The sequence below is a fragment of the Ostrinia nubilalis genome, chromosome 15 (assembly GCF_963855985.1).
Source record: "Ostrinia nubilalis chromosome 15, ilOstNubi1.1, whole genome shotgun sequence".
NCBI classification, from domain to species: Eukaryota; Metazoa; Arthropoda; class Insecta; order Lepidoptera; family Crambidae; genus Ostrinia; species Ostrinia nubilalis.
The window spans coordinates 8386524-8411954 of NC_087102.1; the positions used below are offsets into that span (position 1 = coordinate 8386524).

Sequence of the window (25431 nt, forward strand, 5' to 3'; positions counted from 1 at the left end):
CGTGACTCAGCCCGCTAAAAAAACATTATAAAAGACGTTATGCCACATAATTGTAGCGGCAGTAAGATGCTTTTAGCTGAAAGAGAAAGAAAAAAAACAACGCTCGGCTAAATCGCAAAACGCCTACTACGCATGGAAATACTTCCATTGTGTCAAGTCACTGTGCCCATTACACGCATTACTGGAAACAAAATTAAAGCGCTGGATCTCAAGCAGCGACGGTTTCCATCTTGTAATAACCACTCAAATCTGTAGCACAATTCATGTTAATTTAATTCGCAGCGATGGCAGGGACTCGTTTTGTTTCAATTCAATGTAGCTTAGCTTAGCTGTTTATAAAGGAGAAACAATGGATATGAAGATCCTGAATGAAAACCAAAATTAGCATAAAACATGTTATTTCATTCATGTTTATTTTCATAACAATTGGGTACTTAATTGACACCATATATCCAAGATAAATTCTTCAAAAAACTCCTGAAAACCGTGGTAATTAAAGACTGTAAAATTGTGTAAATATTTAAATCTATTTTGAACTCGGTTCGTTATTCATATCATAAATAAATTACATATTTTGTGCATATTTTGTTTACAAAAAAAAAGTAGATAGAGTATAAAAATCCGGGATGACCAAGGGCTTTGATTAACAGTGATTCATGACATATGTAAGCCTTTCCCGATTTGTGGCATTAGGTTGCTGTTAAGAACGCAGATGAAATTTTTAATGATATCACTTACATTATGGTACAAAATCTCAAGCCTTTTTAGTTTTAAAAAGTGTGAATAGGCATGAACAAAAACTGTAGTGGTTTGACGAAGGTCGCACTTTGCAATATTTCATCAGATAGCAGCAAATTGGCTACTCGCCAGTGAAGACTTGATATTGACGAGGCGATATATTGCTTTTGCTTGCCTGAAGTTTCTCTACAACACTTTACACCTCACAAAACTCCTACATTTACATATTGCTCATACCCATAACTGAAATATCGAGGTGGATATTTTGTATGCAGCACGCATTTGTTTGTTCGGGTGGTAAATTCTGTTCAATAACTTGCAATAGCACTGAAAGATAAACAATAGACAAGATAAAGTGCGATATTATGTGTTAGCGTTTGCCAATGCAGATAATTTCTTATCGCGATTTTATGGATTGTTAAATTTACTGACTCGATTTATTGTGAGTTAATTCAGTGCTAGCTTAGCTCTCCTACTAACTTATATTTTGCGAAGCTTTTTTTTACCTTTGAACCTAAGTAGTCGCTCTTTCAACTTAAAAGTCAAGAGTTCAATTCTCAAATAGGACGTAAAATTGGTATTAATACTTTAGTTATCTACGCCAAACTCAAACCTTATAATGTTAAAAACAATTAAGTATATTATAGAAGTACCTACCTCCTAATGGTACAGCTATCTTCATAGTTGTTATCATTCGCTAGACTATAAGGATAACATTTGATCCAAATTCCTTCCCATTATCCCCACCAGCCCCGGTGTGCAAATCTTCGCCACGGGGGAGCTTGCCATTTGTCGAGTCGAGGATTATCGAGAGCGACGCGAGAGGTCAATTTGAGGTGAATGTATTCAATTTAAATATGAATATGCGTCTCATAATGCGAGCCTGGTAACTGTGAAATCCGAACTTGCGGCATAAATATTTAATTTATGCCCAAATAGCCCGGAAATTGGATCAGATAGAAAAACGTGATTCTGCCTTGAATTTTTCATTTTTCTTTGATATTGCCCTACCCGAAATATCTCGTAAATGCTTCTAATATGCAACAAAATTTTAGTTCATCACATAATTTTGTATAAAGAATAAATAAACACTTACAATTTACTGACCTAATGCAATAACAGCATGAGTACGCTATTCTAAATGGAACCAATTTGCAATAACCGAGTGTAGATATAATTTGAAATGAAAATCTTATCCAGAATGTTCATCCGCTTTAATCGGGAACGAAATTGTCCTTTGCCATGAAATATAATTGGCTAAACAAGCAGCAAAACGTGAAGCAACTGTGTAGATGTGTCAATTTAGAAGGGATCCCCAACAATTGGTTTTTCCCTGTCATATCCGATCCCGAAGCCCAACTTTATACGGACTCAACAAAAACGTGACTGGAATCCAAAGTTGACATTGCAAACCCTACCTACGCACTGACGCATATGACACTTTTTTCTTGATACCAAAATTGTATTCTTCGCAAAAAGATTATACAAACCCAATGTACATGTCTTTCGAAGCCTTTCCTTAAGAATCAAAGGACCTTTGTGAGATAGTATTATTTGCTGATGACACTTCTTTAATTTTTAAAACTGACAGGCGTCAGGAAATATTTGACGACGTGAATAATGCTCTTTCCAAAGTATTAGACTGGTTTACAACTAATAATTTGCTATTAAACGCAAAAAAAACTAAATGTTTAAAATTCACTATGCCTAATGTCAAACAAGTTAATACTAATATTACAGTAAATAATGAACGCATTGAACTGATAAACTCTACTGTCTTTCTAGGTATTACCCTAGACTGTAAATTACAATGGGGCCCCCATATTGCTGCCTTGGCGGGAAGACTTAGTTCAGCTGCCTTTGCGGTGAGAAAGATCAGAAACTTGACTGATGTTGAAACAGCAAGGCTTGTATATTTTAGTTATTTTCATAGTATTATGTCTTATGGTCTTTTACTGTGGGGCTCAGCAGCAGACATAGAATCAATTTTCATTTTACAGAAAAGAGCTGTTCGGGCAATATACGGTCTTAAACCACGTGACTCGCTTAGAGAAGTTTTTAAAGAAATCAATATATTGACTGTGGCTTCGCAATACATATTTGATAACATTATGTATGTCCGTAAACATATACATTTATTTACTAAGAAAAGTGACGTCCACTCATTTAACACGAGACATAAGAATAAACTTGCTGTTCCATCATTTAGGTTGCATAAGATAGGTAATTCATTCTTGGGGAAATGTATTACCATATTTAACAAAATACCACACAACCTTGTCGAATTGCCAATAAACAAATTTAAGATACATATAAAAAATACCCTTATGTCCAAAGGGTACTACAAGGTTCGAGACTATATTGATGACAAGGATGCGTGGTCAGTTCAGTCTGCACATATTTGATGTACTTAAATTTGACTATTCTTACCGTTAGATAATTCCTGGCAATAAGTGGTGACTGAGTTTGTTCCGGCGTTTCTTCTCAGCACTTGCCATATGTTTGTCTCGAAGCGCTGGTAGGGCCCAAAAGATAAGGAGACATGTAAAGTGCCCCATAAGGGCTACCTTTTCTTTTTTTATTATTTTCTATTGACGTTCATAAGTGCCACTTGTGGTCTAAACTGAATAAATATTTTTTGATTTTGATTTTTGATTTTGAATCAATTTCGGAAATCGTCACTAACGGCCCGAAAAATACGGTCCATTGAAGAAAAGGTTCATTAATTTGTGATTCCCCGAAGGGCAACAAACACTAAACAAAAAGTTTAAGAGCTGAAGCGCAAGTAATTCTGTAAAAAATGCTTTGCCTTTTGTTGCCTCAATAAGTACTTCCCATCACATTATGTTTTCTAATAAAATATCACGCTTTACGCCTTTATGATAACGGGTATTAGGTAGGTACAAATTAAATATGAGTGTAATGTAGACAGCAATACTTAATGGTAAAAGTAACATAGGTAATCTTTTTTTCTCTATGAAAAGCGTCATTATGAACCTAAAGAAAAGAGACTCGATTAACAATTGCTTCGAATGATGATTGTCCAACCTTCATTCGAATGAAATTCTATCTTGATTCGAATCGCTGATTAGAATTGGCAGTCTAATTTATTTAATCAGTTTACATATTTATCAGTTTATTTGATTGAAATCTTTATTGTGCTAGCTGGATCTTTTTTCGATTCTTTACATTGAAGTTGATTGGACTGAACATTTTTATCGTTGTTTATGAAGGGAATAATGACATTGATTCGAATCATGTCGATTTGAATTATCGATTAATTCGAATAGATTTCTTTTCAATTCGAGCCTCATCACTATGCCAGTCGGATGGCGTTCGAATTCGCATGCGGTTGAAGTACAAAAATGGCACGGAAACTAATTCGGTTTGAGCTGGGTTGTGGCAAATGTAATTTTTTCGGCACCTGCACATCGGTCACGAGGCGACACGATTCGTCTTCGTTAACGACAAGCCCCACGTATTCGTGGCGCGAGCAGCCAACATTCATCAGGGGAAAAACTTGTATCCTATAGTTGTACCTACAGCTTGGAAACCCATGAATAATGATATAAACTCCGTAATTCCGTGAACGTCCACTGGCAAAATGGAAAGTGCTTCCTTTGAAATATTGCTGAGTTTGACACAGGGATAAGTACCGGCGTTGCTGATGCTACCTGAAGACTATAAATTGAGTTGACAGACGACAGAGAGTGATGACGATGGAAATTGAGTCAGTAATTTCAATCTATTAAACATAACACTGTTGTAAGCAGGAAATGAAATACCTAATACGAGTATCAGTTTCATGACATGAGCTATCACAATAATATCAGAGTACCAAATTTGAGAATTACGTTCTTGTGCAACAAGGTACCATAAAGCAACGGATTTGAGCCACTCTGCATTCCACAGTTTAATTTAGAATTAGACGTTTTCTAAATTGACTCGATCAGCAGTTCGATTCACCTACTGATGTAAGGCAATTTACCCCACCACTACACCATCGGAACATCAAAACAAATAAAGGACATCATCCACGTTTCATATATTTTTGGTCCAAAATCAAAAGTGCCGGCCAACAAAAAAAAGTGCTGTATGCTGACAGAATACGTCTGCCTTAGCATTTGTTACTATGGCACCAAAGCTGTAGCACCACTGTGCGTCGAGTATTTGAGATCTAAAAATCATCGACGATTCATACATTTTTTGTTCAAAACCTAAAGTGCCAGCCAACAAAAAAAAAGTGCTGTATGTTGACAGAATACGTCTGCCTTAGCATTTGTTACTATGGCACCAAAGCTGTAGCACCACTGTGCGTCGAGTATTTGAGATCTAAAAATCATCGACTATTCATACATTTTTTGTTCAAAATCAAAAGTGCCGGCCAACAAAAAAAAGTGCTGTATGCTGACAGAATACGTCTGCCTTAGCATTTGTTATTATGGCACCAAAGTTGTAGCACCACTGTGCGTCGAGTATTTGAGATCTAAAAATCATCGACGATTCATACATTTTTTGTTCAAAATCAAAAGTGTCGGCCAATAAAAAAAAAGGTGCTGTATGCTGACAGAATACGTCTGCCTTAGCATTTGTTACTATGGCACCAAAGCTGTAGGACCACTGTGCGTCGAGTATTTGAGATCTAAAAGTCATCGACGATTCATACATTTTTTGTACAAAATCAAAAGTGTCGGCCAATAACAAAAAAAGTGCTGTATTCTGACAGAATACGTCCGCCTTAGCATTTGTTACTATGTCACCAAAGCTGTAGCACCACTGTGCGTCGTAGTATTTGAGATCAAAGTCATCCACTTTTCATATATTTTTGGTGCAAAATCAATAAGTGCAGGCCAAAAAAAAATGTGCTGTATTCTGAGAGAACACACACGGCAACTTCGCTCTCGGTACTAAAGAAATAAACCGACAGTGACCGACACACGCGGGTGGAGCGCGAGACCAGCGGTGAAGGGTTGAGGGAAGGGTGTGTGGTCGGTCTCCGGTTCAACCCAAGTCAGTCGGCCACTAAACTCCTCGTCCTGTCATGTAACAGTGTTGAAGCCGAGACCATTAAGGTGTGTTGCCTGTTAGGGCACTGGCTGGCCACACGGCCTTCAAGTGCGCCGCTGGCATTGACCGCAATGGACTCTGTTTCCGCTGCAGTGAAGAGGGCCATAAGGCCAAAGTGTGCTTGGTCCAAGTTCTCCGCTGCTTATTATGTGAAGCAGCTGGCAAGGCCGTGGAGCACATGATTGGGGCAAAAGATTGCCTTCAGCCACAAAAGCCGATGCTGGTGCAGTGAGCCGACACGACGGCGAGCCTCACTGATGTGGACGCGGGGGCATCTGCCTCCTAACACTGTGGCCCGAAGTGCGTGCGGAGCTCGCCCATTTCGGAGGGAGTTGCCCTGTTGAGGGCGACCATGTAAGTGAGGCTACGGCCAAAGCGTGGCGTGGGGGTACGCACGTAAAAAAGGGGTGTTGTGGTGATGTCTCAGAAAGAGGCCGCCGAGCCAGAGCGTGAGGATGATCCAGATGCGCCCTCGCTCCGGCGACGGCGGAGGGGTCAAAGGAGGCGACAATATGATCGCCTCCAGTTTTCTCTCCTCGGTGATGGCCAGCGGGCCGGTGGCGCCCCCACCTGCATTGCACAGGTCACCACCACTGTCGGACGAGAACAGCTGTGTGCTCCTAGCTGCTCCTGTCGCCCCCCGTCCTGAGGGTTTGTAGGGCCGGGAGGGGCTGTGGTAGAGAAGGCTTTGTCCGGAACCCCACAGTTTCCTGCCACTTAAGGCGAGCGACGGAGTACCGGGGTCTTTTTAGTGGGTATGCCTCGTTCTTCTGACCCTGTCCCCGCAGGGTAGGTATGCGATTCAACGCATTTTTACCCGTAAAAAAGGGGTGTTGTGGTGCGGTGCGGCGGTGTGCCCATTGTTTAGCGGTAGAGTAAGGCTATTGGTTTAATTCCTAGAAGTGATAAGCCGCGTCTAGTTTTAACATTCCTTTTTATTGTTTGTAGGTACCCATGGTGCATTTTTTTGTTTATGCAGTGTATGTGAACGACAATAAGTACATCGTGTTAACCAAAATATATTAAAAACGCCATGTTTCGGCACGATACTTCATTTGTTTTAGTAAATAGTTCAATCGTAAATGTTAAAAAGACAGACTTTTAGAACTCAAATACTACGATGCACAGTGGTGCTACAGCTTTGGTGCCATAGTAACAAATGCTAAGGCGGACGTGTTCTATCAGAATACAGCATTTTTATTTTTTGGCCGGCACTTTTGATTTTGGACCAAAATGGATGATGTCCTTTACTTAATTACTTGTTTCTTAATTTCCACGGAATCATTAAGAAGAACACTGTTATCTAATTTAATTAGTAATTTTCTTAGACGCTAATTAAATTACAACGGATCTCTGATTAAAATGTTAAAATACAGAAATTATAACTTTCTAATTGCTCAAACATTAACTCCAGGGATCAATTAATTAATTAATCTAATTCGTGCTTATACCGGTACATCTAATCTTGATTCCCGGTCTGATCATGACCTATTTTCCTTCCTAGAAATGTTTACGTACACTGAGATGGAAGGGTTGTGAAGGTATTAAATTAATCCCATGCTAACGCGCATAATATGAATATTAATTAATTTAAATAACGAATAGAAGCAGCAATAACATAAACAATAATTAAATAACTCTTTTTAACACTAATTAAGTACTTACGGAACTATGTTCTATGTAAGTTTATTATCTAAACTGTTATAATGTTTGCACCGCCTTAGTTTCTCGGCATGACCTGTGGTTGGGGGTCATCCATAAAGTACGTCACACGTAAAGAGGGGGGGAGGGGGTCGACAAAGTGTGACATGGTGTGACAAGGGGTGGGAGGGGTCCTAAGTTTTGTGACATCACATTTCGAAATCTAATATATCTAGAGGTATCTACTAATCACGTAATTTGAAATATAAATTAAACTGAAAAATACCCCCACCACTTAAGCACAACTCCGTCGAAGTCGAAAACCTAGGAGAGTTTTAATGGGCAACCAATGAAGCCATTAAATCAATAAAATCTTTTGTAGGAATTATTTCACATTTAAAATCTAATTCTACTGGCCTATAATGCCGCCAAATGAACCGTACCTCGCGCGTGATTTTATTGTTTCTATTTGTTGCTATTTTTTTGTTAATTTAATAATTTTTCGATGTGAAATTGCAAAACATGTGACGTCACACTAGGGAGGGGGGGGTCTCAGAAATGTGACCACCTGTGACAAGGACGGGGGAGGGGTCAAAAAATCATGAAATTCGTGTGACGTACTTTATGGATGGCCCCTTGCCACTGGACTTAATGCCACCCGGCATTAAGTCGGCCACCATACATCAGTTTTATGTGCAAAAGTATAAATAAATAAATATGTATCGTTGTGTGTCAAGCGCTAAATTATTTATTTAAAGCGCTTTCATCTCATGGTTCCCTTTTCCTTAAGTTCAAATTAATTTAAAAGAGTGTCCTAATTAAATTTTATCTTGACGAGATACTTACTGGCACATAACAAAAGAAAGAATAAAACGTTAATGATAACATCATACGGGTACCTACATAAACAGGCAATGTCGTACATGAACAATAAAAAAAATGGTTTTGTTTCTTTATTTCTGTACGTAGGTAATAAAATCAATTTTATTTTATAAATAGTAATTTGTATGAGCGATGGAGCTTTTAAATGAATGATTTATAGTACCTACAACATTGGCCCTGAACTGTCATTGTCTTTTTCTGTATTCGTGAAGATAAATTATGTTGTGAACTCTGAGACAGACAAACTTTATTTCAGTAAGTACTTTTTTATATAACCTAAATTACTCGTAAATTCCCAATTCTATTGGGGCAGACTATAATGTAGTAATTTTGTCTTGACACCCCCGCATTTTCTCTGTCATAATTTTGCATAACTATATTTTCTACCAGCGGCCGCCCGCGACTTCGTACGGGTGAATCCCATTTTACCTCCTTAGGGGTTAAATTTTGCAAAATCCCGTCTTAGTGAGCACCTTGAGTTTCTGAGATTTCGTGATGAGTGAGTGAGTGAGTGAGTTAGTGATCTTTCGCTTTTATAGATATAGATATAGTCTTGTCCCACACCAGACAATATACGCGCCATATTTGCATTCCATTTGCAAACCTTCATGCCGTTTAACGTAGGTCGAGAGTGTGGCCAACTGGCCACCGGTGGCTTTTTAATTTCATAACTTTGCATGCGAAATGCTTAACAAATAATGGACGTGATGCGGATTCTGCGGCTCTGTTTACTTGCCCAAATTATACGTGACATAATTTTTAGCCCGAGTTTTAATGGGGTCGAGGATTTGGACTTATTTAAATGGAAATCCATTTTGTTATTTGTGACAGAATATGCACAAACGCTTACATACGTGACCTTAGATTAAGTATTCACATTTTTTAAAAAGCATTTGTTTTAACAGTGGACAGTCGACCTTGATCCCCATAAATCTTCCTTTTAGGGTGTGCGTAAACTAAGATGCAAGCAACACAGCACAGGAATTTAAAGATTACGTGAAAATAAAAGGTACCTACATAATTTATTAGTTCTTTCTAGTCGAGTCGTAAGTCGTGTGAAACTGTAAACAGAAATTAATCCTACATCTGACATCATAATGGACATTAATTTACTAATGTTATTCTCAATTCTCACTTAAGCCGCAAATCGTTGTCATATTAATTATTGTTGTGAAATATGACAGCGATTTGCGTTTTTAATTTGCTGTTCTCAATTTCGTGAACAAAACAGTTCTTAAGATATTACCTACTCATCGTTGATGAAAAATGTCAGCTAAAGCGGAGCAGGAATAATGTCTGAAATGTTTTATGAAATGTACAAAACTACGTAACGTCTTAGTAGGTATTTTCAGTCAGCTCATTTGTGAGCTTTTACTCTCTGCCATTTAAATATTTGTCTTGAAAAAACATCTTTAAGGGACTTTATTTTGTACCTGTAAGAGGAAATATGGTGATGTTTGTTCTCAAAAAGAAAACCTTCTTACAATTTAAATCTTCTTTAGTTATGCATGGTAAATATGAAACGCCCGCCTATTTACCCCACCTGTGTCGAAACTAGGACATGCGGCGTCCCGGTCAAGGGTAATTCGGGATGAGCGCGGGTATGGCCCCGACAATTGGGGCATCCCGCTCAAGCCGCTAACGTCGCAATTACCGCATCGCTCTCTATTTTGTATAGCAACCTGACCCGGCTTCGCCCGGGTACGATGTATATGTATGTCATATGTATAAGTCACCGTAACCTTATTCTTCAATTACTGTATGAAAACCCCTTAAAATGCGTGCGTAGTATAAAACATATAAGCATTGAAACAGATGGAAATATAGTTCTAGGCGAGTGAGCTTTACTTGTATGTGTACGTGTACATACACAACGATAGTATACTGTGACGATAGTGTAATATCTATCAAAACTTTTGAAAAACGAACAGTAGCGAGCCACCACACATGTAAAGCTCACTCGCCTTCGTGAAATGCAAAAACTCCTACTTTGTTTTATACTCCGTAGAGAAACCTAGAGCCCTCGTATTTTTACATAGTTTCTCTCTAAGGGTAGAGAGAAACTATGTAAAAATACCAAACTCCAATTATTATTTACACAAGGTGGTTTTATTTTTTAGTCTTTTGACGACTAATAGAGTTTGGTAATCGAATTTGGTGGTGTACTCAGTCTTTCACACATGTCTTTCACCATATTGTGAGATTTTTCTTTTCTGAATAGACGTTACTGTATCAACTTCCAGTGCTAAGTCAACACCAAGTTACCCGGCCAAACTCAACGGGACTTACCTGGAGTTGGGAGATTCTGCAACAGCTGGGCGCAAATACTTGGACGATTCAACGGGCAAGTACCGCAATTAACTCTCCTACTGGGATTTGATAACTCGTCGGTTATATATGAAGTTATACGAATTTACATTACCTACGTGTGTCTGTACTGACTGGCTATTTGATCTCGTTATACCTAGTTGTGGTGCTGTCAATACTGCGGAAAAGGCAGAAAGCTGAAGATTGTAGTTTCAGTTCTCTTCGCATAAGGGGGGTTTACAGTTTGTATGAGATCTTCCAATAGGTAACACTTTATTAAATTCGTGATTTCTTAGTACCCATGTCTATGGCAAAAGGATGACCCTAAGTGGTAGCTTCATAGGAAGACAGTATTCAACCAGTGAATTAAAATCTAAATCGGAAATGTTGTAACCAAATGTGATCCGAAAACCAATCCGTCTAGTGTAGCGTATTATTTTGTGGTGCTTTCTCGTTACAACTTTGAACGCGCGCTTAAAATATGCCCGCCGATGTGTCAGGCGTGGTCTATCTGCCCCAAGCCCAGAACGTGTACAGTCAAAGCCTAAATAACAGTGCTTATAAGTTTAGTAAAATTACTAATGATCAAGATTGCGAAAGATCTTTCCTTTAGCTACTCTTTACCTTTGAATGCAAGTTCATCAAGATTAAGTAACTACTAATCGAAAATGGGTTCCCCACTTATGTTCAAATGAATTTTTCGATGGGCTGTAAAATCAATTAAATATTTAGTAGAGTATCAGTCTCTACTCCATCTTCTAATGAAAATTGTCTAATGAAAAAAAATATAAAGACTACACTGACTGATTGATGTCTGCGCCATTTTTTAAGAAGGATTAGTTTAATTAACTTATTTTACAGCAGCCTTTGTAGCTTATGGCCTCGACTGTATTATTCAGACGACAATAAATCATCTCGACAATCCCCGCAGATATCGGGTCGCAGCCGATACCTACTTGCGCTGATCGATGCCCCTCAATTTATTTGATCGGCCCACGCATGCAAACAAAACACAATTTGTCGTAAAACAATAATAATTAGTACTAATGCATTAGACAACACCCGACAAGGTTACCGTAGACATGACATAAGTAATCAAACAATAAGGTAATGTAGGCATTAATATAATATTCATTTGACCGTTGTTATGGTGAGGTAAATAATAAAGTAGACTCTCATAGGAACACAAATTGTACTCGTATCGGACGTCAATCGATTACTAATACATATTTGATCAAAGGCCCTACATTTAATGCATTCATTTTAAAAATATTCAACAGTACCTACCTCCATAGTAATGTATTATTTTAACTGATATTCTTACAAGTCATTTTAGGGTCATCATACGGCATACCTACCTAATGCAACTCACATTTTTTGTTACCTAGGGGTACCGTATCTTGTAACGAGATTTATTTATAAATGAAATACAGGTATTTCCACTCGCACTCTTTTATTTAATGCAAATTAATTTGTTTACGATAAACATTTTAAAATCAAGGACTCAAGGTCGAAGTTACTACAGCGCCCTGAGTAGCCGTAGAGGGATTTATCACTTTTTCAAATTGCAGTAGAATAATGAGATAAGTAACGAGCAAACCGATAAATTTGAAGGGCAAAGATATGTCAATTTGAACCATATGCAGCAGGGAAAACGACAGGTCCCGCGCTTCGGTCAGCGCGAGGAGCGCGCGCGCAGCGCTGCGGCCTTTTTTGTCTGGAAAATAACGTAGTTATTAACTTCATAGACAAAGCTAAAGTCAATAAATAGTCACAAGTAACGATGGCGTAAGACGATGAAAAGATTTCAATCCAAAGTAGTTAAACAAATAAAATAAAAATAAAACCTCAATTTTGTCGGAAAATTAAATGTTAAATAATGTTACACATGACCTTAAAACAAATGTCTGGGAACAGATCATACGAGTAGACAGCCGATAGTAATCGCAATTCCTGTGCAGTCCTCAAAACGTCGTGCTACAATTAGCACGGGAGTTTCAATCGATAAGTATCGACGACCAAAATAACAGTCCTACCTTCATTCTCATTCAAAAGTGACTCTGCAACTTGCAATACGAAATAAAACTTACGCAAGTAAAACAGACATCGTAGTTCTAGGATGTATTAACAAAGTACTTACTATTCGGTACAGAAATTAAATACCTACATAATTATAATTCTCGGAAAACATAATTTATTGTTTTACAGGGTTATTTGAAAAACACCAGCAAGCTCGCAGGTTAGCTATCTGCTAACATCATAACAAAAATTTATAAAACAAAATAGTAATTTAATTTTCTGCTCTAACCTTTATAAATCTACACGCATTATCAAGATCAGATAAGCAAACGATGACTGTATTATCAGCAAGTTTAAGTCAGTAACTTACCGAGCTTATTCTCATAGAGCCTAGAAGCCAGGAGCTCCCTCAAGCGCCTGACCTCCCCGTGGACTCGGTCTCCGAACATGCAGGGCGAGAACAGAGGAATCATCTCCATCGCCATGAAGGTTATATATTTTACTGCCAACCCAGCTGGATTCTGTAACATTTCGCACTTAATTATTTACTTAAAATTTAATATACATAGAGTCACTTCTAAATATGTTATTTATGTAGCATTTGTCTGCTTAAAACATGGTGGAAACATACATATAAAATTGACTTTACCTCTTTACGCATAAGTAAGAATGAAACTTGGTAACAACAGATCAGGGTTGAAATAAATGTTGTTATTATAATAACCAGTAACTGAAACAGAGTTGTGTTACATTTCAGCAAGTCATTAAGAAAATCATAATATTATATCTAGATTTATTCGAAACTTTGTATGCAATTCGTTTCGCATAACTCTAGAAATATTATTTTATTCACCTGCCATTTTATAGCGTCAAGTAAAAAATCATAAGCTTTTATCATAAGGTGGTAAAGGTCCATTAATTTCATCATGTCGGTATTTTTCATTTTATCAATTTTACCAGATGTAAGCTCATCGATATTCGGGCACTTAGCAGACTTTCCGTTAGACAGCGCTGACTCCACGAAATAATTGATGAGACGCAGCCGAGGCACTAGGAGGCTCAGGAGATGGCCGTAGTAGTACAACTCCAAACAATGAAGGAAATTACTCGGCATCATTTGTATGTAATAACTTCCACCTGGTTTTATTTCCTCGTTATAATACAAAAAAGACCAATTGATCGTCACGTAAGACACAATAGACACCCACAAAGCAATTATATTCTTAATAGACTGGCTGTTTGTTTTTGGTCTGCAGCCTGTTTCAGCGTCGAATGTGTTTAACTTGTTATAATATCTATCCATTCTCTTCCAAATGATAAAACTGAATATTACGCTAAACATATATTCTGTGAAAACCACCCGAACTATAAATAAATCGAAATCGCCGAATACATATGAGTAATAACCTACACCAGCAGCCAAAAGTATAGTTTGCATAAATGCTAAAGTCGTAATGATGAATCTTCCTTCATTGAGTATGACGGGCAACCTGTTGAGGCCCAGTATGCTCGCAGTTACAATGTACACCTTGGAGAGAGTATCTCTAACTGGTTTCTGATTTTGTTTAAAGAACGTGTTCACGCGAACTTTGGGGGCCGCCATTTCGACGACTGCACCTTCCGTTGTGGTGGCCGAAAAGCTGTTAATTCCACTAATAAAAGTAATGAACTATTTTTTCATTAGTGATGTCCCGACCGTTCATTTTCTTTGACAAATAATAACATTTTCAAATAGGTGTAAGGTTTCAAAGAGTCAAATGATAAAATTGAGTGGTTTTTTTTGTTCCATACTTATATATATTTTAATAACAGACAAACTCCAAGTGGTTCACGAATTACTGCGATAAATTAAAAATAACGACGTCTTATGTAACACTGCATCGATTCCGATAAATAAAAGCTAAGTGTAGGTACATTAAAATTTTAACCAAAATTAAAAAGATTAGAAATATCAAATACCTATTCATATACTTGGCGCGTCACTACCTACTACTCTAATATGAATAAGTCAAGTTACTTCCCGCTTCTTCTGTCTATTAATGTAATTTATTAGGTATCTACTAGCTTTTGCCCACAGCTTCGCCCCTGTGGAATTCAGTCTCTCTGGCTGAAGCAAAAACATAATTTCATATTCCTTACTTTCGAATGAACTAAATGTACCGTTTTATCTAGAGTCAATTTATCTCAATAAAAAAAACAACGAAATCAATTGAGGCATGAAAACGTAACAAACAGACGGACAGAGTTACTTTCGCATTTGTAAGTAATATTGTTTGGATGTGAATTATGTGGAATATTCTGTCTTACCACAATATGTCATTACATTATTATTTATTAACATTTCAATATCCGCATCGAGGTATTAAAACATCTAATGTAGTTGTATTAAGTGTTTATTTTGCACCTGACAATTTTATTATTTTCACTTAAGATATTCTGTAGTACCTAACTCTTATCGATCGGTACCTACACATAAAAGAGCCTAAAGAAATTACAAAGGAATAAAAACACTACGCTAATTGATTGGTGACTTACAATAAATTAATATCAATCGTGTAGACACTTACGTGATTGACAGTTAAATTTTAATTTAGGGATAGATATTATGTAATGTCATTTCTGTTGAAGTACTCGTAGGTGTGGGATTAATAACTTTTTCGAATTGCAGTAAAATGATAAGATATGTGACGAGCAAGCCGATGAACTTGAAGGGCAGAGATATGTCGACTTGAAGCATCCGCAGCAGGGAGAACGACAGGTCCTGCGCCTCGGTCAGCGCGAGGAGCGCGCGCGCAGCGCTGCGGCCCGATTTATCTGGAAAAACAAAAATAAGCAACTAAATATCTAAGTAACCTACTACAATTATGTTACTAAGGTCCTATTCGAGTTCGACCAAACTTTTATCCGAGAATAACTCCTGGTATAACTGGCACATTGACAGTCTCAGTATGGAAAATATGTCAAAATGTCGAATAACTGACGATTTATTCTGAGATTAATATTGACTCTTGTTTTGTCGAATCCACCCTTATAAATTACCTTTATAAGGGTGGATTCGACCAAACAAGTCATAATAATTTATCATCATCATCATCATTTCAGCCATAGGACATCCACTGCTGAACATAGGCCTCCCCCAATGCTTTCTATGTTGATTGATGGGCATGGCACATAGTACACAGAACTGACGGCCGATGGGGCAAAAAGGTTCTGGAATGGAGGCCGCGTACCGGAAAACGCAGCGTGCGACGTCCACCTACAAGGTGGACCGACGACATCGTAAAGGTAGCAGGGAAGCGCTGGACGCAGGCCGCTACCAATCGATCAACATAGTCATAATAAGAATGTAAATAATTAAATGGACAAGAGGTTCTCAATTCGGTAGGTATCTTTTCCTCAAGACGTTGGTTCGCTCTGGTTCCGAAGCTTAGTAAAAATAACAAGTAAAATCTGCATTTTTGCATATCACGTGAATTCATGTGCAAAGCGTACGGGATTCTGAGCACGAAAATGGGTACATGGTTATGAGCTATCGCATTGTGTGTTTTAAAAAATAAAGAAACAATTCTGTACGTCCACTTGATATTAGTTTATAATGGCTCCAAAAATATAGTTTTTGTCCTGTGTTTTTTTTTTTTTTTTATGTGATAGGAGGCAAACGAGCAAACGGATCACCTGATGGTAAGTGATTACCGTCGCCCATAGACACCCGCAGACCCAGGGGCGTTACAGGTGCGTTGCCGGCCTTTAAGGTAAAGATACGCTCTCCTCTTGAAAGCTTGCAGGTCGTATCCGTCCGGAAACACCGCAGACGACAGTCCATTCCACAGTTTGGTTGTACGGGGCAGAAAGTTTCTAGAGAAACGTACTGTTGTGGACTGCCAACCATCTAAGTGATGGGGGTGGAAGTGCTGTCGGGTAGATCGGTGGCGAAAAGTGGCGGCAGGAATAAGTCCGGATAATTCTTCGGAGCACTCCCCGTGATACATGCGATAGAATATGCACAGGCACTGTGTGAATTTGACAGCTACGAATAGTATGCAGCTACTAGTTAGTGAGCATTCTATTTGGCTTACGAAACTGGGTACAATCAAATATCATGCATAAATAAGTAATGAATGATATAATATTAGATAACAAGCTATAATAATTTTAGATAGCAAGCTGCAAGCAAGTGTTTTAACACTTCCGGATTGCTTGTGACCACAGCTGTAGCAACACAGCCGAAACATCAAGCCGTGAATACCTACATACTTAAGTAACTCATATAAAAATGTCGCGGAAAGTACCAGAAAGCGGACAGCGCAGGGCCGGTCGTTATGGAAATCCTTGGAGGCCTTTGTCCAGCAGGGACGTCATTTGGCTGAAACGAACGATAGAATTGTCGCGATGAGACTCGTGCTTTTCTATTTTAATTGAAATGGAACGCAAAACTTTAAAAACTAATTATTTACCAAGCTTATTCTCGTACAGCCTAGAAGCGAGCAGTTCCCTCAGCCGTCGCACCTCGCAGTGCACTTGATCTCCAAACATGCAGGGCGAGAATAACGCGATCATTTCTGCGGTCGTTCTGAACACGTTAGTCAGTATGTCTTTCAGTGGTCTCTGCAATGTTTTCGGTTTAAATAAAATATAAGGAAGTCATGGAAAAGTACTCGTTGGATACTAATGATTCTATATTAAACGATTAGGTTCATTTTAATAATACTCGAAAGTAAAAGTATTGACGAATCGTTAACATGAAGTACCTACTTTTTGTTTGTGAAGCCATTATTCATAAAAATGTAAATGATTGCAAACTGAATATTTACTTATTTTTTACCTCTTTACCAATAATGTCCGAAGCGAAATGATAAATAATATTCGAAGTTGTTATGAACGTTGTACCAATTATCACCAGCAACTGAAACAATTTGAATAATTCGTTTTAGAAAAAATACTAGATGCCTATACCTTATAAAGCTTTTATATACAAACAATTACAGACATATAAATTCAATACTCCAAAATTAAGTAGAAAATAGGCACCTGCCATTTTATCGCATCGATCAAATAGTCGTACGCGTTCATGATGTTATGGTAAAGGTCCATCAATTTCGTTATATCGGTATTTCTGATGTTTTTACTTTTAAAAGACTTGAATTGCTCGATATTTGGAAGTTTAACAGATTTCCCATTGGAAAGTTTTGACTCAACGAAGTAATTAATAAGCCGAATTCGAGGGCTCAGGAGGCTTAGTACATGCCCGGAATAGTGCAGCTCTAAACAGCGCAAAACGAAGAATATAGCCAAATATCCACTGTAAATCGATAGCTGATACCAAACAATGAACAATGCCGCGTAGATCATTACGGTAACCAAAGGACATTGTCAGAAACCGCCTTAGATTCCTGGGCACAGCAGTAAAGTATCAAAATTAATCTCTTACTTTTTGAATACTTAAATATTAATTAGATTGTAACGGACACTTGAGGATTAGAAAATGAAATAATAAAAGTCTTTTATATGTATTCCATAATACTATGACGACATCCGGACATTTTAGGGCGTGGCCTGCTCCATATCCTATGAAGTTCCATAATTTGTGTCGATAAATCTATGTAAAATCGGCACAAGGCAATGCCGTACTTCATTGTTAGGAATCCATGTAATAGTGATGTTGACTGCGGTCATCATAGACAATAAGATACCGATCTTGTAAATAAAATAAATCGTCCAAATTGCTACAGTATGACTAGATTTTAATTAAAAGTTAAAAATATATTGCACGATACTACAAGAAGCTATCTAATGTGTCTAACTGGTCGAAGGTCATGAATAAAATAAAAAGAATTGTGATCATAACACTGATATAGACAATGACAATAATATGGGATCATCTTTAATATATCTGTAACAGTTTCAAAATCCGATGAAAAATCCAATGCCGCTTAAAGTGAGAGAAATGTCTAAAGTTCTAATAGAATTGAAAGTTTTATTCGCTCAAAATGCTTATAACAATAATTGGTAATACATTTCAAATATTAAGTACTTACCTTTATAATGTATCGATAGAACCAAAATGATGTCCTCTCAGCTTGGAAAGGGAAAACCCAGGATTGGGGGAGCGCTCCAGGCAATTTTCAGAACATTTCATAGGTGGTAGTAAATAATATTTATTTTATTATTAAAATTGAATATTTTGATATTGATAAAACTGAATATATCTTTCGATTCAAATACCGAATATTTTTCAATCGATAATAATTATCGAGAATTGTTAATAATATTCAATTAAAAGTTGTTCAATCCCTAGTCATGCATAGACTAAGACCACAGTATATATATGAGCTAAAGCAGTACGGAAACTTAGCCCTTTCGGCGAGTTAAATACCTACACTTCGACTGAGTGTTAGGGTTGGCACTCTTAATCTTTATAATATTAATAGGGTTCTTACTTACTTATTTATTAAAACGTTTATTTAGGTTTTTTAATTATCAAATACCTAATGGAATAAATTAATTGACTAAGTACCTAGTTAACAAAAAAATAAAACGTTAATTAGGTTCTATAATGATCGAATACATAATCGAATAAATTGATTAAGTACTATTAGAGGCCGTTAGAAGATCTATTCTCATAAATAAAATACCGGATACTTACTTTCACATAGTACCTATTGCCTCATTTTAAATACAGTTCATCACTTAGTACAAAAGCGTGGTGCGGAGCAAATTAGTTACTTTATCAAATAGAACACATAAATTGTTAAAAAGCATAATTACGTAATTTAAAAAGAACTATTACAAATCAGATGTAAGCACTTTATTTAAAAAGTAATATTTAATCATTTTTACAATTCAGAATTATTACGAAGTTTAAAAATAAAAGTTCTGGTTTTGAAGATGCCGAGTTCAAGCAGCCGTTTACTACGCAATACACTCGTGGCATGTTTTTAAAAATACAGCGGACAGTGCATGCAATAAAATTATTATTAAAAACTCAACGCGCGCGACACTCGCGACGGATGGACTGCGAGGTTCGCTTAGAGCTCGTGTAAAGCGTGCGTCTGTGTGCGTGAGTCTGATTTCGAGCGTTTGTATGAAGCTTCCGTACTGTTTTGATTTATCTACTGTGCTAAGACGGTAACCATGGAGATAGTTAGTTTGGTAAGTCACGTGTTAAATGTCAAGAGTGGAAAGTAAACATAGGATTCATGTTATTTATTTACGTGCAAAATGTAAGTAAGTAAATCATAAAAGTGGAACGCCGAGCTGTTTCCAAAACCCGTCCAATATTATAATACAATTTGGCTGCGACAACTACAATACAGAACATCTCCCAAATCGATGTGCATAAAATAATATAATACAATACTAGTAAGTAAGAGGTTATGATAACAAAATTGCTATCAATAAGTTTATAGAATTGGTCCGCCAGGAATAATTGTTCTTACATAAAGATTTGTGTCATTTAGAACCTAGAAAGTATTTTTTCGGCACTGTTTGTTCGAGGAGTGTGCCTCTCCACACAACTCCTGGGAGGTTATTCAATCATAATAACGCCACTTCAATACTCACACACACTTTATTATTAAAATATTATCAAAATCTATTACATATTAAATATTAAAACATTTACAACTAAATCTATCGAACTTCAATAATACAATGAATCAATGTCACATTTTCTTGCTTTTCTACACCTGTCATTATTTTCAAACTTTATTCTAATGCTGTTTACTTTTAAAATAAAACCTGCCAGCAACATGTCATCTCATGATAAAATTCTATATCCTAACATCCCCTCTGAATTTTATCTTTATATAATCATAACAACTACCTATCTCCTCCTTAAAACCCAACTTAACTAACTTACCCAATACAACCATACAACAAATATACTTTTGAATTAATTAACCTAAACACCTTACATAACTAACTTAAAATTAAAATTTCAAGTTAACTCCCAAAAACCTTATATTCTAATAAACCTACATAATTCGTCACATCACAAATGTCCACTATGTATCACTCACTATACATTGTCTAAGTCTCAAAAACTTTGTTCTATCCAGTGGTTTAGTTAAAATATCAGCCAAATTGTCTTTAGTAGGACAATAATAAATTTCTAATAAATTTTCATCTAATTTCTCCTTAATAAAATGGTATTTCACATCAATGTGCTTGCTCCTCCTATTTAAGATTCCGTTTTTAATCAAAACTATTGCTGATTGATTATCAACAAACAATTGTGTTTTTGGTAACTCGCCTGTCAACTCATGAATCAGACTCTGAATGTAAAGCAGATCTTTTATACACTCGGCTGCAGATATATATTCAGCCTCAGTACTAGACAAAGCAGTTACTGACTGTTTGCGAGAACACCAGTGAATTGGACCACCACCATAAAACACTACAAAACCAGTCGTGCTCTTCCTAGTATCAGGATCACCTGCAAAGTCTGCATCACAATATGCTTTTAAACTTAGATCGCTACCACGAACATATTTTATACCACTGCTAACTGTATTTTTAATATATCTAAAAATGTTTTTAATATTTGCAAAATCATTCAAATTAGGATGTTCCTGATGTCTACTACAATAACCAACATGAAACGATAGATCTAATCTTGTTTTGTTCACTAAATACAACAACGAGCCGATTAATTGCCTATAACGATGCACATCATCATCACCACCTTTCCCCTCTTGATGTGTATCTATCAAAATATCTGGATGACTACTATCTTTTAAGCTTTTGTATTTAAAGGACATCATCCATTTTGGTCCAAAATCAAAAGTGCCGGCCAAAAAATAAAAGTGCTGTATTCTGATAGAATACGTCCGCCTTAGCATTTTTTACTATGGCACCAAAGCTGTAGCACCACTGTGCATCGTAGTATTTGAGTTCTAAAAATATATGAAACGACTGACTTTGATCTCAAATACTACGACGCACAGTGGTGATACAGCTTCGGTGTCATAGTAACAAATGCTAAGGCGGACGTATTCTGTCAGAATACAGCACTTTTTTTTTTATTGGCCGACATTTTTGATTTTGAACAAAAAATGTATGAATCGTCGATGAATTTTAGATCTCAAATACTCGACGCACAGTGGTGCTACAGCTTTGGTGCTATAGTAACAAATGCTAAGGCGGACGTATTCTGTCAGAAGACAGCACTTTTTTTTATTGGCCGACACTTTTGATTTTGAACAAAAAATGTATGAATCGTCGATGAATTTTAGATCTCAAATACTCGACGCATAGTGGTGCTACAGCTTTGGTGCCATAGTAACAAATGCTAAGGCGGACGTATTCTGTCAGAATACAGCACTTTTTTTTTATTGGCCGACACTTGATTTTGAACAAAAAATGTATGAATACCTAGTCGATGACTTTTAGATCTCAAATACTCGACGCACAGTGGAGCTACGGCTTTGGTGCCATAGTAACAAATGCTAAGGCAGACGTATTCTGTCAGAATACAGCACTTTTTTTTGTTGGCCGGCACTTTTGATTTTGGACCAAAAATATATGAAACGTGGATGATGTCCTTTATCTAAAAGTTGATTTATATAACTTTCCTGAAAAATTTTTATAAAATTTTCTTCAATTAACACATCAAAACCTATAAACTTTTCAGTTTTATCAAATTTCCGCATTTCAAATTCCGTTTCTAATTGATTTATTATTTTATTTAAACATATCTCATCCTTACCAATTAAAATACCATCATCTACGTAAATTGCTAAGTATATATTTTTATTTTTATTATGAAACACACATGGATCTGATTTCATTTGTATCAATCCCAATTTCTTCAAAAATTCCGTCAACCTCTTATTCCACATAAGTGGCGCTTGCTTCAACCCGTACAAACTTTTCTTTAATTTACACACCTTATTTTCTTTGTCCTTTATGTTGTATCCTAAGGGTATCTCCATAAAAATATCTTCATTTAATTCCCCATATAAAAATGCTGTTTTCACGTCGAACTGCTTTATTTTAAACCCTTGTTGAGCTGCAATAGCCAACAACAATCTAACACTTGTTGTGTTTACCACTGGACTATATGTTTCTTTATAATCAATATTATACTTTTGTAAAAAACCTCTTGCCACTAATCTAGCCTTATATCTTCCACCAGGCTTTATTGTAAAAATCCATTTACTTGATATTATTTTTCTATTTCCTGCTTCCTGCCTTTCTACAATTTCCCATGTTTTATTCTTCTCTAAAGATTCTTTTTCTTCATCAATTGCTTTCTTCCATAAATCTTTATCAGCACTACTCAAAACTTCCGTAAAAGTTAAAAACGAACTCTCTAAATCATAATCCATTAGCCTAGAAGGTAATCTCCTCTCTCTATTTGGTAAAATCCTTAAACCATCACTGTCTTCAACAGCTGAATCTTCTCTAACCTCCCCTCTCAAATTTATATTTTCTTCAATACAATCTTCAATATTCTCAGTATTTCCACCATCAACTTCAACATCTTCAACTCTATCTTCAAAAACATCAGTAACTCTTTCTTCATAAACACCATTATCTTCAACACCATTTCTAATATCTTCATTAACTTCTTCATTACCAACACCACCGCTTATAACTTCATCACAAATATCACCATCAATATCACCATTAATATCACTATTAATATCACTATTAATAACTTCATCACTAATATCAACACTAATTTCTTTAAATAAATTATTTAAATCACTTTGTCTCACTTCCCTATAACACGTTTTTAAAAACTCACTAACATCACTCTTACTATTATTAAACGTTACATCTCTTGAATAATAGATTTTAAAATGTAAAGGATCCCATATTTTATATCCGTTATTAGTATAACCTACTAAAAGCCCTTTACTGCTTCTTGAGTCAAGTTTATTTAACTGAAAATTATTTTTAAAATATGTTAATGATCCGAAAATATTTAAGTGTTTTAAATTTGGTATTCTATTAAACCACATCTCCGCCGGTGTTTTAATGTTTACTGTGTTTGAACATCTGTTTAATAAATAAGCAGAAGTTAAAACCGCTTCACCCCATAGTTCATGTGGTAGCTGCATATCAAAGAGTAAAGCTCTTGTTCGTTCCATTAAGGACCTATTTAATCGTTCAGCTTTACCATTCAGTTGAGGAGTATACGGAATTGTATAATCAATATTAATACCTTTGGAAATACAATAAGTTTTAAATTGGTTACTGGTGTATTCTCCACCATTATCACATCTGAATGTTTTAACTGTTGTGTTAAAATGATTTTCCGCCAAATTGATAAAGTTTAAAATTTTAGAAAAAGCTTCGTTCTTGTTTTTAAGAAGAAATACTTTAACAAAATGTGTATAATCATCTAAAAATGTAATAAAATATTTGTAGCCATCCCATGTTTCCTTTCCAATAGGACCACAAATATCACTGTGAATAATTTCTAAAGGTTTAGTAGCTCTATATCTAACAGTTTTAAAAGGTTTTCTACAAAGCTTAGATTGTATGCAGACTTCGCAGATGTCTACGTCATCTACTAAGTTTCTATCTATACCTAAAACAAGGTCTTTAGTCTTGTTTATAGGTACATGACCTAATGCACGATGCCAGAAGCCTTTAATAAGGAATGTTTTGTCTGACCTCGAATGCACGACTGACTTTGACATGTCCATTGGCAGTTTCACATAATAAAGGCCATCCTCTCTGCGAACTCCTGTCTGCTTACACTCAGAGTTCTGATCCATGATTTGGCATTTATTTCTGTAAAATTTAACAATATAATTATCATTAGCTAATTTAGACACAGATAATAAATTCTTTTTAAGTTGGGGTACACATAAAACATTCTTAAAATTAATATTGTCTGTATAAATATTTCCCATGGTGTTAACTGGATGTATGTTTCCATCAGCAGTCATAATTCTATAATTTATGTCTTCTTTGTCATTCAGATAATTTTCAGACGTAACAATATGACTACTGGTTCCTGAATCCAGGATGAAGTCCACAGTTGTTTTTAAAGGAATAAAATTACTCACATGCTGATGTTGCTGTAGACAGAATTTCGTGTAATGAGAATTATTATTATGCTTGCAGTACATACAGTTCGTTTGTTGACTGCACTCCGTATGTTTGTGTCCGAACTTCAGACATCTGAAGCATTGCAGGTTGTTATTTTTCCATCCACGATTTGCATTCATATTCTGCCGACAATACTTGGCAATGTGTCCTTTCTTGCCACATTCAAAACAACTCTTGACTACAAATGCGTTGTCATTTGTTTCTATTGCTAACGTAGCAGTCATAATTCTATAATTTATGTCTTCTTTGTCATTCAGATAATTTTCAGACGTAACAATATGACTACTGGTTCCTGAATCCAGGATGAAGTCCACAGTTGTTTTTAAAGGAATAAAATTACTCACATGCTGATGTTGCTGTAGACAGAATTTCGTGTAATGAGAATTATTATTATGCTTGCAGTACATACAGTTCGTTTGTTGACTGCACTCCGTATGTTTGTGTCCGAACTTCAGACATCTGAAGCATTGCAGGTTGTTATTTTTCCATCCACGATTTGCATTCATATTCTGCCGACAATACTTGGCAATGTGTCCTTTCTTGCCACATTCAAAACAACTCTTGACTACAAATGCGTTGTCATTTGTTTCTATTGCTAACGTAGACGGCGTCATTTCGGGTTTTTCCAAATTTAGATTTTGATTTTCTTTTCGCATAGTAAGTTCTAGATTTATTCTTGATAGTAGATTTATTAGTGATTTTTCCGAAGTT

At 36.3% G+C, this 25431-nt stretch overlaps 1 protein-coding gene across 1 annotated transcript; it reads right to left on the reverse strand.

Annotated features, from left to right (window-relative positions):
- Nucleotides 1–12131: 12131 nt before the first annotated feature.
- LOC135078649 (uncharacterized) lies at nucleotides 12132–14257 on the reverse strand. Its single transcript, XM_063973176.1, has 5 exons — nucleotides 14066–14257; nucleotides 13508–13738; nucleotides 13304–13384; nucleotides 13025–13175; nucleotides 12132–12352 (listed from the first exon to the last, which is right to left on the reverse strand). The coding sequence occupies exons 1-5, from the start codon at nucleotides 14255–14257 to the stop codon at nucleotides 12132–12134; spliced, it is 876 nt and encodes a 291-aa protein (XP_063829246.1).
- Between the last annotated feature and the right edge of the window lie 11174 nt (nucleotides 14258–25431).